Raw genomic sequence first — 23,742 nt, 5'->3', positions numbered from 1 at the left:
ATGCACATTCCATATAAGGGTAGGCTGAGAGAGTTGGGGTTGTTCAGCCTGGAGAAGAGAAAGCTCTGAGGAGATGTTACAGTGACCTTCCAATACCTGAAGGGGCTACAGAAAAACTGGGGAGGGACTGTCCACAAGGGCTTGTAGGGATAGGGTGAGGGGTAATGGGTATAAACTGGAGAGGGGCAGATTTAGACTAGACATAAGGAGGAATTTCTTCACAATGAGAGTGGTGAGACACTGGCACAGGCTGCCCAGGAAGGCTGTGGCTGCCCCATCCCTGGAGGTGTTCAAGGCCAGGTTGGATGGGGCCTTGGGCAGCCTGATCCAGTGGGAGGTGTCCCTGCCCATGGCAGGGGGGTTGGAACTGGGTGATCTTTATGGTGCCTTCGAACCCAAACTGTTCTATGATTCTAACCACGAACGCACAGACCGCCGGCAGCCCCCGCAGCCCCCGGGGGAAACGGAAGCGAAGGGAAGGACTTTTGGGCGTCCACCAGAAACTCTCCGAAGAGTCGCCAGGAGAGCGGGACCTCCTCAGGGCTGCCCTGGCTGCCCGGGCCCCTGCGGGCGGGGCGGGCGAAGCGAAAGCGAAGGGAAGGGCTGCGGGCGGCATCTCCGGCGCTGTGGGAGCAGCGCAGCGCCGCTGCCCGGCGGGGAAACACGTGTGGGAGCCGGTCAGGATAGGGGTGAGGGGGTTCGTGAGTCCCGTAAGCCCGCGGTCACGGTCTGCGAGTCGAAGGCGGCGTGGCGGGGCGCTGCCGCCGATGATGCCCGGGGCGCGGCGCCCGCCCGCGATGCTCTGCTCCATGCCCGGCGTGGCTTTCGTCCCCGCTTTGCTCGTCGGATGGTCCTCGGCCGCCTTCATCATCTCCTACGTGATCGCCGTGCTGGCGGGGCACGTGGAGCCCCTCGTCCCCTACATAAGGTGAGGAGGGGAGCGGCTGCTGAGCCCCAAGGGGCCGAGGTGTATCCTCTCCGGGGTCTCTCGGGAATGGGGGGTTTCCTGGGAGGAGAGGCAGCTGTGACAGGGTCTCCCCGTGAGGACGGGAGGCAGAACAGGGTCCGAACAGGGACCCACTGTGTGCTCCTGTCACCCATCACATCTCCGGCATCTCTGAGGGGCACAGCACCCATCACATCTCTAACACCCATCACATCTCCAGCTTCTCCAAGGGGCACAGCACCCATCACATCTCTAACACCCATCACGTCTCTAGCACCCATCACATCTCCGGCATCTCCGAGGGGCACAGCACCCATCACATCTCTAGCACCCACCATGTCTTTAGCATCCAGGCATCTCCAAGGGCACAGCACCACAACGCTCACCAATGGGGTGGAAATGACCTTGTAACAGTTTTCTGTTGGAGCCAAAGTGTGCTGCGGGCCCAATCCTAGCAAAATTTAAGGTATCTGCCCTGGTCGAAATGTAGTTTTGTTTGTATAACTCCATAACTTGGGCAAACCTCACTGAACGTTGACTGGACTTGAAGCTCTACAATAGCTTCCGTAGGGGACGCACACCTCCAAACATGCGTTTTTAAAATTTCAGCATGGGAAGAATGAGGCTCCCCAAGAGATGACTGGCATCTCTTTTCTGTAATGTTAGTCATTTAAGTGCAATTCTGTATAAATCATTGTCTCTACATTACTTATGTTATCATAAGCCATGGGATTACTAGTACTGAGCTCTGAATAGATGAAAAGTAAGCCAGAAATCCAAGAGGGGATAGAGTGGATTCTGAAATGTCAAAGATCTAAAAAAGACTTTAAAGTGCATGTGTTAAAGATATATCTAGACCTAACTCCTTGAAGTACTCTTTATGGACATAATTTCAGAAGACTGCTAAGCTGATTTACACATACATGTAAATGTGATTGAAAATTAGGGTCTGCTGACTTCAGAAAGTGAGATGGTGTAAATGACACTGCAACCCACAAGGGAGTTGAGCTTCATTCAAAATAAGCCAAAGAAAGTTGGGCTTCATGTTTACGTTAGCAAAACTTTTAAACATTATCTGCCCAAATCTGGACTCAGCTCTTGGAAACCCTTATTCTTGTACGTAAAATGAATACCCTACTGCCTTAAGAATTGTGGTTGTACTCCTGCTTTTCCTTGATCACATACGCAGTTTTGCTGACACAAAAGTAGTTGCAATCAGTGCAGTTTATCCATTATTAACCAAGAAAAATAAACAATTTTAATAACTATGTCCACACTTAGTACGTCGTTCGTGCTCAGAATGATTTTGAGGTCCTTTAGTAAGAAATTTGACAAATGGTGTTTCTTATGTTGAAGCTATGTCCTTGAATAAAACATGAGAGAACAGGATGGGGTTTTTTTATGTATAATTGTGTTTTCAGTCCAGTTTTTGACAGCCCAGATATCTCAATTGTGTCATTGTTTTAAAGAGGTAGACCAAACCTACAAGTCTCAGCTGTAGAACTCTTCCAGCTGCCATAGTTATATCAATCTAACTGAACATTTCACTGAAAAGATTCATTCTTACCCTTTAACTAGGGAATGCCAATAAGTGTCCACATACCCTAAATAAAACCAAGAAAGGTAAAACTGTCAGTGATTTTTTGAAAAAACAATCCCACTCACATTTCAGGCCCTTTGCATTTGCTACAAAGTTTTTTGAAGGACAGGTGTTTGTTTTACATCCTTTTAACACAATTTATGGACTAAGGATATACATCGGCTATTGGTAAACAACCTGTAATATTCTAAAGTAAACGTATGATCTTTGTAGAAGATACACCTGGGAGTAATATGATCATTCCTTCTAAGTTGTTAGACTAATAGTCATAACATAGTCTTATTTAGCCTAAGTTGAATCATGGGATTAAGAATGTGATTTAGTGAAACTTACAGAGATAAAAAGAAAGAGGAAGAATGTTGCAACATTTTCGTTGTGCAATAGCTTAAAAAGAACTATAAAAATTAAATAAGAGCTTGTATGGGGAAATTCCAGTTACACGAAGGAGAAAAATATTGAGAAACATTTCTGTAGTTCTTATTTACATTCCTTAAGTATCCTGTGTATACCTTGAGGTAACTTGTTTTTACTTGTTTGCTGTGTAACAGCTGTCACAGTGAGAGAAGGACCACCTCTAAATTTGTCATTGAAACTGTGCTAATATCTCCTCAAGTAAACTATATAAGTACATTCTAGGTAGATAGAAATGAATATGATTTTGTGGCTTATAGCAGCTGACGCCTAAAAGATGATTAGAGGGTTCCCAAGTTCATTCTTCCGCTCATAGTGCTCAAAATTCAAATTAATTTGGATGTGCTGGGGTCGCGGTTTAATTGTTTTTAAGGTATTTGCTGCCAATTTATACCTCTGAATCAATCAGAATCCCTGTAGGCAGAATATAATCTTCCTACTTTAAAAATCTGAGACTTCAGTTTGTAGAGAAATAGTATATAATGTTGATGAAGAAAATTTTATGATGACGAACCATTTGACTCTAAAATACTTATTGCCTGTCCCCTCTGCCCTCTTGTCTTTTCACTCTTCAGAAGAGTGTAGAATTCTGCTGCATGAGGCAGTGGCACAAATGCTGTCATCTTCTAACATGATTCTCATCCTTTCCATTGTGGCTTGCTCGTCTACGCACCGTTGCAAATGAGTGAGCACATGGTTTTGGTTTCATACGTGCCACTCGCTTTTTTTCTTTTTCATGATAAGAAAGTAACTCTCACTTTTTTCCCCTTTTTTTCCCCAAGCAGCAAACCAGAAGTAAAAAAAACCCAAAACATACTGAAGTCTTTTAGTGGAAAATAAGGCATTAAAAGGATTGTGTCCCTAAAATTTCAATATAGTACTTTCTAAATACATTGTAGATATCATATTGTATAGTATGAAATTTCTTGAAAGCATACATCTAGGATTATTGAGCTTAAAAATCAACCGATACCAAAATTCACCTATAAAGCTTTGGCTTGAGAAAAGTTTTAATTAAAAAAATGGAGTTCAGTGCTATTTCAGGTTATTTGGATTGCTCTTATGATATGAAGTGTTCCAAGAACTTCAAATGGTTTTCTTTGTGTGTGCCAATTCCATTCTCTTCTCACCTGAAGTCCTTCAAAGGCTTTGAAGTGATTGCAGTCCTGTACTTAGCATCGAGCAGTTTGTGATTTGCAGAAGCCCTTTAAGTTTGTCACAAGTGGCCCATTTTTTAAGTGAAGTCCTTTGTCATTTGAATGAAAACACTCTAGAAACATGAGAAAAAGACGTGAAGCTCAAGGTTGAAAAATGGGCTAAAAGAAACCTGGATTAAGATGATTTTCTGAAGTGTCAAATGGAAAATGAGGGCTACTGTGCTCTTTTCATTAATTTCATTATCAAAGAGAAACAAGACTAACAGAGTACAAGCTGAAGCAAGTCTTCAGAAAGCATTACAACAAGAAAACACAGATGAATAGGGATTCTTGATGCCTGAGAAGTTGTAAAAACCTGTTTAAGAACCTGATCCAAGCTTTTGTTGTCACAGACTTTGGAACCAATCTAGAAAAATGAAATACAAGATTTTTTTCCATTTTTTTAATCAGTTTTTCATTGAAAAGTGTTCTCCCTTCACCCTAAGCTTCCTCCTACTGTAACACAGAGCGGGGTTGAGAGCAAATATGAATTTCCAAAAAATTAAATCTTTTGATATGGTTTTACTCCTCTGGCTTGAACTTAACAAAGCTGTCAAGATCTTTAAGAATGATTGCATATGTAGAAAGTGTTTTATCTTTGGGATATTAAGAGCACAGGCATTCATCCTGAGACCTGTTGTTTTGGCTTCACTCAGTGACAGAGAAGTTTACCATTGAAAACTAATCCAGCCACACTGTTGGAGTGAAGAGTATTCATTTTGAATCGCATTAAAAAAAATCTCCAGCTAGTACCTACTTGTTGTGTTAAACACCTAAGAGAAAGGTTTGTTCTCAGAATCTTTGCTCAGTTTCCACTGAAATTTGACATTAGCTAAAATCCTTATGTGTTTACATTTCTGACAGTAGAGTTCCTTGGGTGCCTCGTTTACACACACAATTGTGCCTCTTGGTACTGCTTGAACCCACATATTCCCAGGAGTGTGTCCTTCATGCAGGAAAAGGGCATTCTCTGGGGTGGGTGTAAGAAAGGGAAGGAAAAGGATTCTATGATGAATGTATTCCAATTTCTACATAACATATATTTTGTATATATGATATTTTTAGTATAAATGTATGTATATTTATAAATTCTGTAGATATTCGCACACTCATGCTCTGTCTGTCTGGCCCAATAAACTTGTAATTTTCTCCTATGAGGGTGAACTGCTTCAGCAGAAGAGACTTACAACACCTTGGATCTAGAGTACTCTTGAGCTCTATCTATATCAGTAAATTAAACAGTGCCTAGGAATGCTCCCAGGCTTTGGAATGCAATTGATTTCCTAGGGTGAAGTGTTTCGAAAAAAATCAGGAAATGAAGCCAAGTTCTCTCATGTCTTAGGATACTGAATGACATTATATATGTTTTACTCTATCACAGCATTAGTTTAGCAGATACAAGCAATGTAATTTCTAAAATGTAGTTTATGTAATTATTTATGTCATTCATGAGTGAAGCATCACTGTCACATCTCTGAGTATTGTATACAGAAATGGAAGAAATACAGTTCAAATAGCATGTTCTAAAAATATTAGTTCTTTCTAAAAAGAAACATTCAGTACTACAAATGGTGCTTAAGTCTGCAGCTGGCGACATTCAAATTTATATATTGAAATGTCCTATGCAAACAGCAGTTCACACAAGTAACATTTGTCTTGGGATTTCATTAGTCTGTGTCATTTGGGTTTCACAGATCTCCATTAACTTTTAATTTCTTTTTTCTCTTCCTGCTTTAGTGACACTGGAACTAAACCTCCAGAGAGTGGTATCTTTGGGTTTATGATTAATATTTCAGCCCTTTTAGGTATGTATGAGGAACTTGGTTTGAATACTGCAAAGAACTGAAAACTGGCAAAAGCTGTCTTGTTATATTGCAGTCCATATGATATTCTGCAGAAAAAGTACTCCACAGTCAAATTGTAGTGTCAAATAGATGGAAGTAATATATAGAGGGCCAGGTTCTTAGGGTTAGTAAGTGCAGGCTTAGAGGCACTTTTGTCTCTTAAGGGCACCTCATCAGTGCAAATTAGTCTATGCAGCTGGAAATAAAATGTGAAATAAATATAGCAAAAGACTACAAAAACTGTACCTTGGATGTAGAGAGACATTAAGTTCTGGGGTGCTGCAGCAAAGGGAAGAAGTGTTGAAGCAACAGTTATTTTCCTCTGTAAGATGCCTACTCCTCCACAAAATGCCTACTGGCCTTGAATTGGGAAGTTTGGCATTTTCTGTTCACTTCTAGGGGACTCAGGATCAAGAACTGTGTACCTCTTTATGCATTATGGCCTTCCTGCAAAGTAAAAGTCACGTATTTACCTTTCCTAAAAGCATAATTCAGTCACGGTATCTTGGTGTGTTTCATGTAACCTCATAGTGCCTGAACAAAGTTACCTGATTTATATTTCTAACTGTAGGTGGAATGAAACTGTATTCTGTGTTATTGAACTGTGGAATAGTTTTTATATTCTGATGAACGACAATCTTATAATTCAGTAGAGGTGCTTTTCAAGGGTGAACTGTATATTGGGGTCACATAAGCTGCAATAAAACCTGTGTATAATGGTTTGGAGACTCTTTTACACTAAAAAGCAGCCAGAATTGGCCCAAAGCTGTGAAAATATTCTCTGCAGGAACAGCTAGTTGTATTTGTTTTCTGTTTACTCTGTACAAAAATGTATTAATTCTTCAGGCCATAAGAGATGAAGTTCTGGTACAAAACTATCACAGAATAAGTTCTCCCACTTCTATTTGATGGTTCATCTACCTATAACAGCTATTCCTAATATGGAATGCCAATGCATCTGTGCCTAAAATACACAGGTAAATGGGATTTAAGTTAGTGTCTATCTCGAAGTGATGTGCAGTTATTTCTAGAGAGCATTCATGTGTAATGTTTAGACCAAGATAATGTTAAGATTGTTCTGTCTGCAAGTTATACATCTGAAATTCTCTACCTTTCTTCTTCATCCCAGTAGAGTTAAAGACAGTATTACTGATTGTCTCATGCTTATGATTTTATTCTGTATGCAATTATGTAACAGAGCAAGGTGTAAAAATGTAGGCAATATATGATCATTGCACAAAATATTTGTTTTTTCAGGTGCAATTACAATGTACATCAGATATTTATTAATAGAGAAGCAAAATGAGTCATCACACTTTATTAGTTCTTCATGCAACATGTTTTCATTATGCATTGGATTGATGGGCTGTACTGGAATGGGCATAGTTGCAACTTTTCAGGTATGACTATAAATTTCATATCGTAAATTACACTAAAGTTGGTTTACCAGTTAAAAGCATCAAATAGATCAGAGTGGTTGACATTATCCCAGTATGGATACTTGGCAAATGGAGTAAGAATGTCTTTCATAGAATCACAGAATCATAGAATCATTTGGCTGGAAAAAGATCTTTGAAATCATCTAGTCTAACTGTACCTGTCCACTACTAAATTGCATCTCTGAGTACCCCATCTACCCACCTTTTAAATACCTCCAGGGGTGGTGACACAACCACTTGCCTGGGTAGCCCATTCTGCTGGTGCCTGATAACCCTTTCAGTGAAGAAATTTTTCCTAATATCTAATCTGAAGCTCCCCTGGGGCAACTTGAGGCCGTTTCCTCCCATCCTTTCTTGCTTGTGCCTTTTTTCAGTATTTTTAAAAAGATAGGTTCGCTTTTTCCTTATATACTAGATTTTTGTGCTTGTGGAGTTATGTCTATAAGTGGTATTGTGTGTGCTTGTCTCATAACATGACTGCACTAGAAAAAAACTTAATAGATGCTTTTGCTGTAAAATTTTTGCTATTAAGTTACTACTGTAAAAAGGCTTTGTTATTCTCAGTTTAGTTTGCTTAAAGTTAGGAACAACAGCTTAAGTCAGAACAGTAAAAGCACCTGTATTTTTATGTAAATGATGGCATGCACACCAGAAGGATTTTCTATAGAATAAGCTAGACTTATCTGACAGGTTTGAACACTGAGCACAATGTTACCCTATTGTTTTGAATCTGTAGGAAATGGCATAACAACATGTTAGGTCTTTTGATAGAGACATGTAGAATTACCACTTACTTTGCCAGAAAGGATGAGGCACCTCATTGTAAATCAAAGAAGTCTATCCTTCAGTGTCTGAAAGAAAATTCAGTAGAGAGGATAAATATTGAAACAGGTTATGCTTTTCACCTTTTCTAGTGAGGAAGCGTGTAATAAGGTAGATTCTGACATAAAGAAGCATTAGGACAATTGCACTGAAAGCTTCAGCTGGGAATCAAGTCAATAGGCAGGTAGTTTGAGATATTGCCTTTAAATCTGTGGAAACTGCTGAATTGTTTCTTTTAAACCCTTGGAGAACATTTTGGTAAATATTGTGCTCATATAGAATCATGGAATCATAGAATCACTAGGTTGGACGGGACCCACTGGGTCATTGAGTCCAACCATTCCTAACAATCCCTAAACTATGCCCCTCAGCACCTCGTCCACCCATCCCTTAAACACCTCCAGGGGAGGTGACTCGACCACCTCTCTGGGCAGCCTATTCTGGTGCCCAATGACCCTTTCCATGAAAATTTTTTTCCTGATGTCAAGCCTGAACCTCCCCTGGCAGAGCTTGAGGCCGTTCCCCCTTGTCCTGTCCCCTGTCACTTGGGAGAAAAGGCCAGCTCCCTCCTCTCCATAACCTCCTTTCAGGTAGTTGTAGAGAGCAATAAGGTCTCCCCTCAGCCTCCTCTTCTCCAGGCTAAAACCCCAGCTCTCTCAGCCGCTCCTCATAAGACTTGTTCTCCAGCCCCTTCACTCAGAGTTTCGTTGCTCTTCTCTGGACACGCTCCAGAGCCTCAACATCCTTCTTGTGGTGAGGGGCCCAGAACTGAACACAGTATTCGAGGTGTGGTCTCACCAGTGCTCAGTACAGAGGGAGAATAACCTCCCTGGACCTGCTGGTCATGATATTTCTGTTACAAGCCAAGATGTCATTGGCCTTCTTGGCCACCTGGGCACACTGCTGACTCATGTTCAGTCGGCTGTCAACCAACACCCCCAGGTCCTTCTCCTCCAGGCACTCTTTTCTAGCCAGACTTCTCCTAGTCTGTAGCACTGCATAGGGTTGTTATGTCCCAAGTGCAGGACCTGGCATTTGGCCATGTTAAACCTCATGCCATTGGTCTCAGCCCAGCAGTCCAGCCTGTTCAGATCCCTTTGCAGAGACTCCCTACCCTCCAGCAGATCCATGCTTCCACCCAGCTTAGTGTCATCCGCAAACTTGCTGAGGGTGCACTCAATGCCTTCATCCAGGTCATTGATAAAGACATTGAACAGGGCTGGACCCAGTACTGAGCCCTGGGGAACCCCACCTGTAACTGGCCTCCAGCTGGAGTGAACTCCATTTACCACCACTCTCTGGGCCCGGCCATCCAACCAGTTTTCAACCCAGGAGAGTGTGCGCCTGTCCAGGCCAGAGGCTGACAGTTTCTGAAGCAGAATGATGTGAGAAACTGTGTCAAAGGCTTTACTGAAGTCCAAGAAGACTACATCCACAGCCTTTCCTCCATCCAGTAGTCAAGTCATTTTGTCATAGAAGGCGATCAGGTTAGTTTGGCAAGACCTGCCTTTCATGAACCTGTGTTGACTGGGCCTGATCATCCGGTCCTCTTGCATGTGCAGGTCTGGTTTTGCCTATTAGACGTTACACATGATTTAAAGAGACATCTTCCTGGTTTTGACTAGAAAGGTTCAGAGGCTTAGCATCGTGAGTGCAGCAACATTTCCCAGGTTCTGTAGGGTCTGAGTGTGGACTTTTTAGGGAAGCTGTGGCAGTTTGGTAGGAGCAGTTATGAAAGCTATATTAGTAAAGGTCTCTGTGTTGTGTATGGGGCTAAATGTAAAAGACAACAATTAACGTTTGCTTAGTACTTTCCATACCAAATCCTGTCATTCCTATATAGAAGGCAAAAAGTGGGACAGAGGAGAAGAAAATGCAAGTGCAGATGAGATGCCACTTAAATACCTGCAAGAGAAACTTGTTTTAAAATCTGACAGAACTTAGTACATCACAGAGGGACAGAAGGGAATGAGTACAAAGGAAGACATGGGGGAAAAGAATTTAAAAGAGCATATGAACATAATCACCATTGCAAGAGAAAGAGAACAGTGGCCTTCAGGCAGGAAAGATGTTAAAATATGTAACGAAAGGATATAGATGTGTTTTCATGAATCACTAAAATAGAACTGTTGTGGGTCAGTTCATAGCACATATTTTGCTATGCTTTGGTGACAGAAAGGAGCTTTAAAGCGAACTTGCCTGTCTGATATCGGATTCCAGGGTGGAATAACTTTGTATTTGTAATCACTATATTTTTAAGTTGCTGCTTTATTTTCTGAGGACTTGTGGCTGGCCACTGGAGGGTGGGAAATGGAGCTGTAGCAGTCACTATTTAGAACAGGTCCCATGAAACTTTACTGTTAGAGCATGGCCACACAAATGCAGATTAGGGGTTCGATGCAAAGGAATGAAAATCTTCAGCAGGGTAAAGACAAAAAGGAGGTATAGAAACCTCTCAAGAAATCCACAAGCCTGTTCCTGTTTGTGGAAACATTAATTGCTACTAGACTAGCTGTTGAACAGCACTAAAATTTATCTACGCTTTTTTGTGAACACAGGAAAGAACTTTGATCTGGTGGCTTTGGAGATACTTAGTTTACCTCTCTTTCTTTTATTCTTTCCCCTTTTTACCTCATCTTTCCTGTGCAGACTGTTGGGAGAAGGGACTGTTTCCCACTGCTTATATGTACCCAGCATAACGTGGCTACCATCTTCTGAGGGTTCATTGATTACTACCACTGTACAAATAGTAGCAGCTAACTTTTATGTTGATTCTCTTTCCAGGAGCTGGCTGTTCCCAGTGTCCATGACATAGGAGCTTTGGTGGCATTTGGCTCGGGTGTTGTATACATTACACTTCAGTCTATAATTTCTTACAAGTCTTGTCCACAATGGAACACTTACTTTGTGTGTCATGTAAGGATGGCCATATCTCTAGTATCATGCATTGCTTTCATTCCCAGTATCCTTTATGCTGTATCTATCTCATGGCCTTCCCCTTATGCATTCTTTATTTTCATTTTAAGTTAAAACATTGCTGGTAAGGGATAGAAATGAGGTTACAGTCTTTCCTGAGGGCTCTCTACTATTTCTGCTGTAATATTGCATACAGCATATTGACACAATTGTATAAAGGTGAGTTTCAGAGTCTTTCTAAAAAGCTGCTTCTTTTAGTAGTATATTTAAAACTAATGGCCCAGTCTTCTTATTAGGATCATATGATAATTCAGATATGACAGAACCTCAGAAAGTTAACTAGACCAACTTTCCAGTCTCCTTCATTTGCAGAAGTGCATGGATAAAGATCTGCAAAGGGGGACACTGCTTTTAAAATGAACATAGCAGACATATGAAATACAATTGGCATGCACAAGCTTTACCTCAAGCCTAGGCAGATACTTTGGATCATGTTGTTTGGTGCTTGTCTTCATTAGATGCTTCCTCTACAGACACAGTCAACACTCTTACCGTCTTACCGGCCTACTGAAATCAGTAATCCCATCACTTTGCTGGGTTTGGGCACTTTGCCAGTTTTGAAAAGTGGTCACAGCAGATCATTGCATCAGCCAGTCACCTTCAGCTGGCTTTTGATTTCAGCAGCTGTGAAAGGGCTTTTAAAGACGGTCCTAGTCCTGAGGGAAAAAAATATGTACAAATGTATAAAGGCACATGTTGTGGACCAATTGAAACAAATGTGGTTCCCCTTCCAACAATGCAGGACTCTGCTCCCACAGTTCTCAGTCATGAATGTGATCTAAGTTTTGGAGTGTCTCCCCTTACCCTCTGTGCTTTGGAAGAAGCCTCAGAAATTTATGCAAAAATTTGGGTTTTTTGCTGCTATCAGTTACCTTTCAGTAATGTGTTTCATTTACTTGTCTTCTTGATACTTTGATTTGATATTCTGGTTGTTCAGGATCCTCTGTGTTACAGAGAGGGGAGATAGGGTCTATTTTTGTAAGCAGACATTTGGACTATTACTCACTAAACTTTTAATTTCCTTTACACTGTATGTTCCCAGTGATTGTGTTTGCTTCACGAATTTCCATGACAAAAATTGATTGGACTCCAGGTGAAAAGGTAAAATCTCATTAGATAGCCAAATTCCCCTATATTCTTTTACTTGGGGTATGTTGTTATGTCTATCTAAAAGTGTGTAGCATTACAAACACTGCAGAGACTTTAAATAGTACATTATCATGAATAGATTTGTAAAATCTCACTTGTTTGTGCAATGCTGTTTTCCAGTTATTTCCTCATTAGAAAACTGCCTGCAGCTTGGGTAAGAAAATTTGCCACAGATTGGTAAATCTTCAGAGAGTTAAACTTCCATTTTAAGCAAACACTTGAAACTTAGCCATAGAATAAATTGTAAAAAATAAAAAAAAAATCTGCAAGTGAGTTGTTCCACTTCCTTTTATTGTCACACTTCTGGGAAATTAACTTCATACATGAAACAGAAGTGGACCAATTTGATTCTGAAGTTTTTAAGTTTTTTTACAACATTAGTTTTCTCACCTTTTTCACCACTCTTTATTAAATAATCTTTAGTATTGTGATAAACATTTGAGGTCCAAACTGAAGCATTCTAAAGTCACTATCAGATATTTGAAATTATTTCATTGTTCTCATAATGATAATTCTGAAAGCTAAGTTTTCTTTTTGGACAAACTTTGCTTCATGGAAATATTAAAAAAACAGGTTAACTAATACAGAGAGTTTATCCTGCTTGAAACGCTAATGAAAGCAAACTCAGCAAATGTGCTTCAGCTGAACATTGACGAGGAAGCTGAGATCAGTCTTCACAAGTTACATAATCTTAGTAATATCACCTCTTGGGTTTTTATTTTTACTTGAGATGCAAGGATGAGAAAAGATTTCTACTGAAGCAGATGACACATTTGTTGACGGCATGTAAAGAAACACTTCACATTCTGTGTTGTATTATATAGGTTTTCTGTGGTTGTCTACTTAAAACCAAAGGTCTTATCAGGAACTTTCATACAAGGATAGCACTCCATTTTAAGACATTGTGACAATTTACTGTAAGGGACAATACTACTGAACTCAATGGCTCTCAGTAGAAGTTTTGAATATGGACACTTTGGTATCCTTCACGTAAGAACTCGAATTTTCAGGTACAAATTATATTCAAGCTATGTTTTGATCTTGTGCTAATTGTAGTTTTCTTGTACTATTTTTTGTGTTAGTGCACAAGATGTTGCTTAATGGAACATATACAGCCTTGATAAATATACTTACCATTCTGTAAAAACTAAAGCTGAAATGACTTTTATACAACAGGGCACTGGGATGATAAGTCATAAGTCTTAGAATATGGTTTGAATTTACAGAGGGAAATGTCTATTTTTATAGCATTCCAGTTATTTTGTTTAGCTCTTTAATCTGAAAATTTGTTTTATGTCTCATACCATCAGGATTATACTTACCATTTCCTGAGTGCAATCTGTGAATGGACAGTGGCCTTTGGTTTTATCTTCTTCTTTTTAACATTTATTAGAGATTTTCAGGTTGGTATCTGTATATTTTAGCAGTAACTAAGAAGTGCTATGAATTGTATAACAACAAATGCAACAGAAAATTACCATGCTTTATCTCACCTAAATATACGAAAGCTATAAAGAAACAAATTTCATCAGTCACAGAACTGATTTCTGTCTACCTAATGGATATTTTTCCCCTGAGTTTTAAAACATAGAAATTTATTTTTTAATCAATTTAATACTTTAATAGGTGTCTAGTCTTGAAAATTATTCAGTAAATTGATATCTTTTACTTATTTACCAGACTTTTTGTAGAAAAAAGCCCTCAAAAGGTGACATAATACTAAAATAAATGATGCAACTAAAACTGCATTTCTTTCTGCTTGAGTGATTTTATATAATAATCCAATGCATTTAAACAATAGATGGTTTTATTTAAAAAAAAATTACATATTTTGATATCAGTTCCCTCAACAATGCAAAGAATATAAAGTATGAAAGTATGAACATGAAAACCTTCTGGTTTGGGTAGCTGGGTCTGGGCATGCATTAAGCCTGACTTTAAGGAAGAGAGACTATTACATTAGTTAAAAAGAAAGCACTGTTATGTGATTTGTGAAAGGCAAATGTTTCCCACATATGTGAGCCATTGTTTCTGTGATAAGTTGCTGGAAACTATATCCAGAATTCATGGAGGTGAGGGGCAGGAAAAGTAGTGAGAACCTTCCAAGTCCTCTGGCATAAAAACAAAGTTTGACATCAGATCATGTAAAATTTTGTAATTAATTTACTTGCTTCTTCACTTATTTGCTTGCTCAGCATGGGAGCGGTCAATAGTTACATGTAATCTGTATATAACTTTCATAGGCATATACAGAAATCAATTTTCAACTAAGGATTCGGAGCTAAGATAGATTTTGCTAGTTAATATCAAATATTTCTACACCCATTTACTTTTGACTGATAGTACTAAATAGAACATGGCTGCAGGGCTTTCCCTTATTAAAAAAAAAAAAAAACAAAGCTAGGCTCTGCAGAACAAAATGCTCTTTAAAAAAAAGTAATTGTTCAAAATTACAAAATACATTATCTTAAAGGCATATAATTGCCTTCTAAAACTGATGAAAATGTTTAAGCACTATTCAGAAATACATGCACCATTAAACGTACCATTTTGGGGAGGAGGTATTTATTGCCAGTCCATGACTCTGTGATGTCTACATATGTGATAGTATCTGTCATACTCTTCCCTTGGAGATACATTTTTGCAGACAATACTTAGTCCTCAGAGTAGTTAAATGAGTCGATAAGCCTGCTTCACATCACAGATCGCAGTGTTCAACACCGGAAATTTATATATAAATATTGTAAACATAATAAATACAAGAAAGGGATGGAATTAAACTAAATAGAATTGCAGACATTTTAGTTTACAGACTACAAAACAGCATGAAATCCAATACTAGTATTTGACAATGAGAAAGTATTTTTAGATTCTATCCTTCTTTTGTCCTGAGCAGTGCTCACAGAAAGCCAGTCTTTAATTCAGAAAAAACAGCCACCAGAACTCTAAAAAAAATAAGCCTTCTCTTTTCTTTTTATTTCTCACAGTATATATTTCACATAGTTTTTTGCTTGTTTATTTTATGTCCTTGTACTTTATATCACAGAACTGTAAAATTAATTTATCTTAAGCCGACATTGTTTTATTTCTCTTTTAGAGAGTTTCTTTACGGATATCAACAGAAATACATGAAGACTCTTGGTAGTGGAGAAAATTATTTTGTATGTGTGTATATGAATACTCTAGGTTTCTTTTTACTTCCAGAAAATGTTGCAGAGGAACAGGGATTTTCAAATTTCTGTAAAGAACCCATGCCATTAACTCTGCAACATTTGTAACCGCAACTGCTAAAGCATTTTAAAAACTCACAGCAATGTCCCCACTGTTTTTTTTGCAATATTTTGTAATTTTTATACTGTTTAACGTATTAAAATTTCTCTAATAGAAGCAATCTGTAAAAGCACTTGAAATTCTTTCAATGACTGATCTCCTCAGCTCTTCCTTTTTGGACATATCCATGCTTTTTCATTTGTTATAGTCTGATTAGCAACATTTTTTTTTAACTTGAGAAAGTGTATTTTGCAAATAGGAAAGTCAAAAGAGAGCAGAAAACACTAAGGCTGAATTCCTACTCTGTTAAGTTGCAACGACTGTGGAGTAAAGTGTGAGCAGAAGTGGGCATCTTAAACTGCTCTTCTGTCACGACTGTGCTCAGCCAGTGATCACCATATATTGCACCTTTGTTTTTTTCCCAGAAGGTATTTTAAATTCTTATTTCGTATCTGCTCAGTTATTTCAAGACTAGAAATTTGATTTAGTAGATTGCAACACTATGCTACATGTCTCTGATAGTGGACGACTATATACAAAACCAAATCGTAGGAGAAGTTTAAACTATAACGCTTAAAATTTTTTCTAATCATCACTGCAATGTATGTTGTAAAAGTCTACCCCGTTATCCCCTTTATGCACTGCTGGGCACAGGAAGCTTAAAACTGGAGTGGGAATAGAAAGTAAGTTTACATTAATGCACGATCTGCTAAAGAGAAATCTTACTGCAATTTGACAAGCAGAAGTTTTCCAGCCTGTGTTTTAACCTACAATAATGGAATGACGGAGGCCTTCAGAAAGTCATTAGGAGTGAATGGAATACAAGAAAAGGCACCAGTAGTTCTCGAGTGCTTGGTTATATCTGAGTGAATTTATATATATGTATATATAACTGAAGAAAAAACCTCTGGAAGCTTATGTGGTGAAGGTATGGCATATTTGCTGCTATAAACTTACTTCTGTAATGAAAGACTTGGAGAGGAACCAATTGAGAAGTCAGGTGTTACAGGTATCTGCAGGCAAAAAGATCTTTAGTGAACTGATTCACTACCTCCATTTAGCGCATTAGCTACTTGCCTATCAATCAAGTTCCCTGAAAATTACGTTTCCTGTGGTCTATCACAGTTTATGCAAAAATATTGATTATTTTCAGCTGCTGATGTTCTATTAGATAAAAACAAGTGTATTTTGGAGAGTGATGTCTTCAGACTATTCTTCTGTTGATATTTCTTTTAATGTGTGTTTTAAACTGTATTAAATTCAGCTGTTTCACAACTTAAAGAGTCCATGTTTTCTTTATGAATTCTTCCAACTAAAAAAGTGAAAATGTTTTTCAAGGGAAGTTTTCCTTTCCACAGTATTCAGTTTATCTTGCAGAAGTTTAATGTTACAATAATGTTAAAAGTCAAATGACTGACTAAATGCAAGAATTATGTCTTACTGATTAGGTCTCCTACAAGCAGCACACATTCCTTCAAGTGAGGATTAGAAATACAAGAAAAGGCACACCAACCACAAAAAGTAAAAGTCTGTATTCCTTAGTGTGTTGTATAATGTTCTTTTACTGCTTTTTACTCCTAGCTTTCTTAAAGTAAAAGGAGCTTGAAGTTATTTCAAATTATATCGGATTTCAGCTCATCAATCTACTAATCCCTTTGCATGGATAAAAGAATTAGGTTAACTTGGAGTTCAGCCTTGACTAATATTAGCGTTTTTGCAGTGGATCCAAGTACGATTAAACAAGAAAAAAAAATATTTGTATCGTTCTGATTTAGGCAGGAAATCACCACAATAAATTTTACAAGTTTCAAGGTGAGAGAAGAGTAAGAAAACATGAAATCATCATCATCTCCTGAAACAAGTTTACACTTACTTAATCTCTAGGTACTCTGTCCTCCTTAAAAGAATCATATCCAGGAGCCTGTCAGCCTTTATAGCTCTTACAGTCTTCTAAAGAGAAGAAAAGAACAAAAGTCTTTTCGGAGAAAGTGGTTGATAAGATAATCTTGTTTGTTGAAATCACCATGGTAATTCAAGTATTGAAGACCTACTGGACTAAATCCTTCCCATTTTTCTGAGTTTTATCACAATATATTTTTATACAAGTTACATTCACGACCAAAACAACGTGTCACCAACACTTTGCTTTTTAAGTAATTTGTTAGGCTAAAAACATCAACATGCATCTATCTACACACAAGTGGAGGCAGTGGGTTATTACCTTTTCATTTGTGCAGTGAACAACTTACTGAAAACACTTTGATTCTCTGGCTCCAGGCAGGTTCTCAGTCAAGATCCTAATTTTTTTTCAATTGAAATATGAGTTGACATGTTGCAAACAATTGAAAACTACTATTTTCTACCAAGCTGTGCCATTTTAGCTCTGGATGACTCCTGTTAAGTAACGCTATTTAACTTTTTACAATCAAATGTTCTCTACAGATTACTACAGATAATGTGACAGGGCACTTTTGTTCCTTTGCAACAGACCCTTTTTCTGTATTTTCACATTTCCTAGCAACAAAAAATAGGTTGGGTTTTTTTTTTCTTGGGAGCTCTGCTAGAACTATTTTTGCCATTTACTCTGTTTTCATGCTGTTTTCTGTTCGTAAGCCCATCGTGAGTGATTGAGAAACTTCTTTTTCATAAACTACAGTAAATCACATGGCAGTTATTTTTAGTGATTATGCTAAATCATTGCTCTACCTCTTCCAAAAGTGCAAAGCCTCGTTTTTCCGGGTTATGCATCTTGATCTACTGATTAAATACTGCTATAGCAGCCTCTATCACAGTTCCACACATAAGGATGAAACTCGATCAACTCAAAATAACTAAACCCCACTTTGTCTTAGGACACTGTTACTCTCTCCCTGTTCTTCTCTTACATGTGTGTTCAGCCAGAGATCACCATATAATGCATCCTTGTTTTTTAATCAGATGGTGTTCTAGATTTTTATTTCTGATCTGCTCAGTTTTCCTACTGCCTTATCTCTGACAGTAGTGAATATTTGATAGTAGTAAAATGATCTTGATGGCAAGGGCTTTATTGTTCAGTACTAATAGTGGTAGGAAAAGTTGCTAGCAGACTAGAGGGCTTATGGGAATATATGTCACTAACTTTTGGACATCTCAGTATGACATTCGTGAAGACATTCAAGAGCTTGGTATTTTAAATTGCTCTGTAAATACAGAGTCTTACCCTCAATATTGACACCACATTTTCATGAGCCTTCAGGTTCTGTAGGGTCTGCTTGAAGACTTCAGAGTGTTTGGGTTTGGTGAGTTGGTCCTAGTAGTTTACAATGTTCACTACAAATGTTCTTTCTGGAAGAGCTGTTCTCCTCCAAGAAATGGTGAAAGGCAGCATAGCGCTTGAATTTTAGGAAGGGGCAATGTTCATTTCCTTGGAAGATGAGTTAATGTCCCTTTATTTGGAATAAATTTGACATAAAGAAGTTGCAGTAGGTTTCAATTCATGAGGTTTCTGTAGCATTGACCTAAAACTATCACAGCAGGGTCTGTCTTTCACTGCATTTGTGTGTGTGACCCCATGTGGTCCATATACACATACACAAACAGTATTGGCATCATGAAGCCTGACAGTGGATAAAGCCCTGCATGTTGCTGTAATACATATAAATTATAAAAAAATGCTGTATTTTATAAAAAGTAGAAGTGATTTAATGAGCTTTAGCTGTGTTTTTCTAATTGGTACTGTAATGCAGAAAGAGTATTTATTGCATTTTAAAACAGGCAACTTCTACCGTTGGTATCTGTATTTTTCCCTCTACACAATAGATGGCACTAGCAGACCACATGATCAGGGTTTATTTTTAAAGTTCAGGGAGAAATTCCTGTTGCTGCTAGCAAGTACAATAGTGTTGTAGGTAGCTTTAACTGTTCTTAATAGTCATCTGGAGACCCAGTTAAATGATTTTTTTATTATGCTTTTGTGGAAAACAAGTCAGATCTAAGTTTCCTTGCCATCTTTTCCTGCCTTACTCTAAGTAAATATGTTTTGCTACTGCAATATGTAGTTTCATAGCAACTTCAATATTCAAATTAATTTGTCTAAGAGGCGCCGCTTGCTGTAGTTAGCACCGACGCAAGCTGCAATTCAACTGCTATTATTAAGCCACTTCCCTTGGGAAGTTTTTCTTAGCCTGCTACATAGAAGACACATTTTACGCAAGCTTTAGTAGAGTTCTGTCAATTTGCAATGGAGCATTGGAAGACAATATAGACCTTATTTTCACTGGACAACAACAGAAAAAGAACAAGATTTTAACATTTCAAAGTTATAGCCATTCTGCATCCAGAAACAGTGACATGTCAGGTAGCAAAAAAAAAGAAATTCAGAGGCAGCTACTGTATCTATTTATATCCACTTTTGTTTACATGTAATAGGTTTGGTTTCAGTTATATCCTTGCCTAGCTAAACACTTGGATAGCATTTTTTGTACGTCTTCTGTGAAGAGTAGCAATAACTCAGGCCTCTTACCATCTATTATTTTACCTAGAATTATACAAGTTCAGAATTCTCGGTCTTAAATAAGCCACGCTGAGCATAGATATTCCTCTAAAAGCTCTCATCAAACGTTGCATGGATTTGTTAAAGTAAATATGGAGAGTGTTTTATGAAAGTATGAAACCTTTGTTATTGATAGGTGTCTTTAACATTGTAGAACCTTCTTACTCCACTACATGACTCCTTTCCCAACACGCACTCATAAAATTCATTATAAGTGGAAGGTACATTTAAAAGAAGGTTTCTTTGGTGAACATCTGGACTTTCATCATGATATCTGTAGGAACAATCTCCCTATAGCCCTAACCTTTATTAGCAACACTAGCAGCTGACAAATCTTCCTGCAAAGAAGTATCTTTCCTTCCTATTACGCTGCACCAAATAATTGAAGCAGATTAGATGGTTTTCATGGACTTTTTTGCTTTTGACTTGAATTATTCAAGAGTATTTTGCTGCAACAATAGGAAGAAGGAGAGTTGTAGCAGCACAGATTAACATCAGTTTGGTAAGGTGGCCACAGCAGGTGTCACTCAAGTGTGCAGTGTCTCATACTGTGGCGGTTAGGTATGAGAAGATCATCTGTCTGCAACAGCGGTTTTGTTCCGTGTCATTTTGCTTCACAGATGTGGAAAGAACACAAAAAGTCAATGTCTTAAAGTTAACTTTAAAGGTCTTGTGGATGACTAGGGAAATTCTAACCAGGAAAAAGGGAAACAACGCTGGTAATGAGACATAATATGTGCTGTAGCTTTTATCTTAGTGCACAAAGGCTCTTTTTTATCTTTGGTCATTTTAGCTAAAGCTGAAACTTGTTTTCTGTCTATCTATGGGTGACTGGGTGATGCAGCTCTTGAGCAATACCAGAATTCAAAGAATTTTTTTTGTTTAAATGAACCAACAATTAACCAACCCTTAAACATCCAGTGTGTAGATAGTTCGAAAACTTGACTACACTGCAATCAAATGATTTTAAACAAGGGCTTACACAGCTAGGCTTTGTCATATCCCAGCATTTCTTGGCTGGTTCTATTTTTCTAGTAATCTGTAGTAGATCTAATTAATTTAGATGACCTGGGAGAGTAAAAACTTGTTTAGGGGTTACCATAAATATTGTTTTATATGATTGCTAGTCTCTTCCCCCGGATGGTTTTTCATAAGAAATTGTGGGCTTTTTTCCTTTAAAAAAAATTATAAATAGAATTATGAACAGATTTGAACTTTCACTATGATGATATGTAAAATCTTGTCTTTACTGCCTAGAACATATTTTGACCATGGCTCTTAATCTCAATGCAAAAATTCCCCCTGATGAAATATCACTCTATTCCTATAGACAGCTACTTAATTTTTGAAGATCCAAATTTAACAGGAGATAAGAGCCGTCACTTAAAGGGGAAGTGATCTTCTTACCTTTAATCAACTACAATGAGATTACAGGCCTCTTACTGGCTTTAATTGTTATTACTTCTTGTTCTGCTCAGCAAGTGCATATGCTGTTTATAAAGCCTGGGGATGTTTCCTGGATTCTTCTGGAGTCAGTAGAATAACCTCAGGGATGAATCTGGAAAATAAGTTATTTCTCTGCGAGCAGTTTGAAGGAGACATCAAGCTCTAAGACTGCCTGTTTGCTCTAGTTTAACCCAACCTTTTTCCCTGTTGAAGTAATGGAAATGAAGTGATCAATGTGAAGTGTTTAGACCTAAGGTATCAGAACTGATACCATAGATAGCAAAATGATATTGTTTTGACTAAACCTCTAATAACATTCAATTCAAAATGCAGCATAAAAGATGTCATATGTAAGGATTATTTCACTGTGGCGAGATCCGAGAAGTCCCCAGGTAGCTGTGTCAGTGTTAGAAGCAACTTAAGAACCAGGAACCAGGCTTCAGCCAGCACTCATTTTCTCAGGAGTGTGGAAGCTTTCCATTGGCATGGCTGCCTCTCGGTTTTGGGGGCACAGAGGTGGCACCATTTCTTATTGCTCCCTTTGTCCTCTGTCCTTCTGTGTTACCTAATACTCAATTCACATAAACTGTGTTGGCAAACAGCTCTCCTAGTATGTTAGTATTAGGATGTGGTTTCTATGATTCTGTTCCAGAAATCATCTTTCTTCATGACATTCAACAAATTAGCCTTAGTTTCCTCCATTTTGTGGTCTCAAGCTGATGTCTGGGGAATTTGAACGTATGCAGGTAGTAAGTCATGGGTGCCCTCTGGCCTGACTGCTGACCAAAATCAACTCTCAACTGAGCTCCTGCCTAGAGCTGGCATGGCTGGTTAGCTTAAAAGTGTTTAAAACAAATATTTGGGGTAATTATAGTATTATAGCAGATTTTAAAGGGTGATTGCCAGTGCTGTCAAAGGGTGAAGCTGACATTTTTCAGTTCCTCTCCTTGCCAAACAGCCTTAAAATTTAAACATTATTATTGTATTAGCATAGCTTTTTAGTCTTGAATTGAATTTAAAACATACTTACTGTTTAGGGTAGGCAATACAAAATCTCTATTGCTACTTTCCTGGAATCTCAACCAAAAGGAATGGTACAACATTATATAATCAGATTTTTTCAAAATCAACTTGCAGTTTTACATGGCATCTTGTGTTTGCTCATGGCAGCCAGAACTGAATGTTGCCATTGAAAACAGAGAGTCATGGCAGTATATTGACTCCAAAAATACCTTCTGGTTGCAAAAATATTTAACGATGTTAGGGCTAAAGAGGAGTGAGAGGAAACTAAAGAAAGACAGGGTTGGAAACTGTTCATTGCACTGTCAGATAAAAATGCAGTATGGAAAAATGCACAAATAGGCAAATAAAAAACAATCTCTGGAGTAAAAATGCAGTCCTGCAGACCGCTGAGCCTTCTTGAGTAGGGACTGAGGGATGAAAGGAGGTTGATTCTCAAACCACCCAGTTAAATTCAATGAGCAGAAAGCACTGTTTTATCAAACATTCAACTCATGACAAGGGACAGATAAGCCTCTCCTAGATTTCTATGAAAAATGAAAACATTGCCTTTGTGCGTACGTCTGGGTTTTGGAAAAACAGAAATCTCTGAACCCAAAATCCTAGCAATAACATGGATGGGTTATTGAAAGCATCCCATAATCGTGGTCGCAGCTATTTAACGAGGCAAAATGGGAGCTAACGATCTCTCCAGTTTCTTCAAAGGGAGCTGGAGAAGTTTCATTATCTGAAATAATAAATTATGCAACTTTTTGACAGAATCAGCTATTCATCTGCGGTTTTGTCACTTACTTTCCAGACATGGAGACTCGCAAATAGATCTAATGTTTAGAAGCTGAGAGAACAGGTGAAAAAATAGGCAAGTATCCATGTAGGAAAAGAGGAGAAGGGAAAGGCAGGACTACAAGCTGGCCTCAAAGCCTGTGGAAACGACCATGCCACTTGTTGCTGGCATCTGTGGAAATAAAGAAAAACATAAAGAACTTGAATATACAATCAATTATATTAAAAGACAGCACATTGGTAAGTTTCTTTTGAGCAAAGTTATATTATAACTGCAGTCACAGGACCTGGAGAAAAGGTAGTTTCTCA

General features: G+C 38.3%; 1 protein-coding gene across 1 annotated transcript; it reads left to right on the top strand.

Annotated features, from left to right (window-relative positions):
- The first annotated feature begins 390 nt into the window (after positions 1-390).
- DRAM1 (DNA damage regulated autophagy modulator 1) lies at positions 391-16,928 on the top strand. The gene is made up of 7 exons (XM_054056581.1): positions 391-928; positions 5,891-5,958; positions 7,255-7,397; positions 11,043-11,220; positions 12,277-12,335; positions 13,694-13,786; positions 15,481-16,928. Exons 1-7 carry the CDS (start codon positions 408-410, stop codon positions 15,526-15,528), a joined length of 1,110 nt encoding a protein of 369 aa, XP_053912556.1. The 5' UTR covers positions 391-407; the 3' UTR covers positions 15,529-16,928.
- Positions 16,929-23,742: the final 6,814 nt, after the last annotated feature.

Source organism: Cuculus canorus, chromosome 1, assembly GCF_017976375.1.
Source record: "Cuculus canorus isolate bCucCan1 chromosome 1, bCucCan1.pri, whole genome shotgun sequence".
Taxonomy (NCBI): Eukaryota; Metazoa; Chordata; class Aves; order Cuculiformes; family Cuculidae; genus Cuculus; species Cuculus canorus.
The sequence above is the reverse complement of the archived record's forward strand: the minus strand, read 5'-3'. Positions and strand labels throughout refer to the sequence as shown.

Coding starts and splice junctions, on each gene's coding strand:
- DRAM1 (XM_054056581.1), top strand. CDS start 408: ATGATTCTAACCACGAACGCACAGACCGCCGGCAGCCCCCGCAGCCCC. Junction 5,959..7,254: donor TAATATTTCAGCCCTTTTAG/GTATGTATGAGG, acceptor TTGTTTTTTCAG/GTGCAATTACAATGTACATC. Junction 7,398..11,042: donor GCATAGTTGCAACTTTTCAG/GTATGACTATAA, acceptor TTCTCTTTCCAG/GAGCTGGCTGTTCCCAGTGT.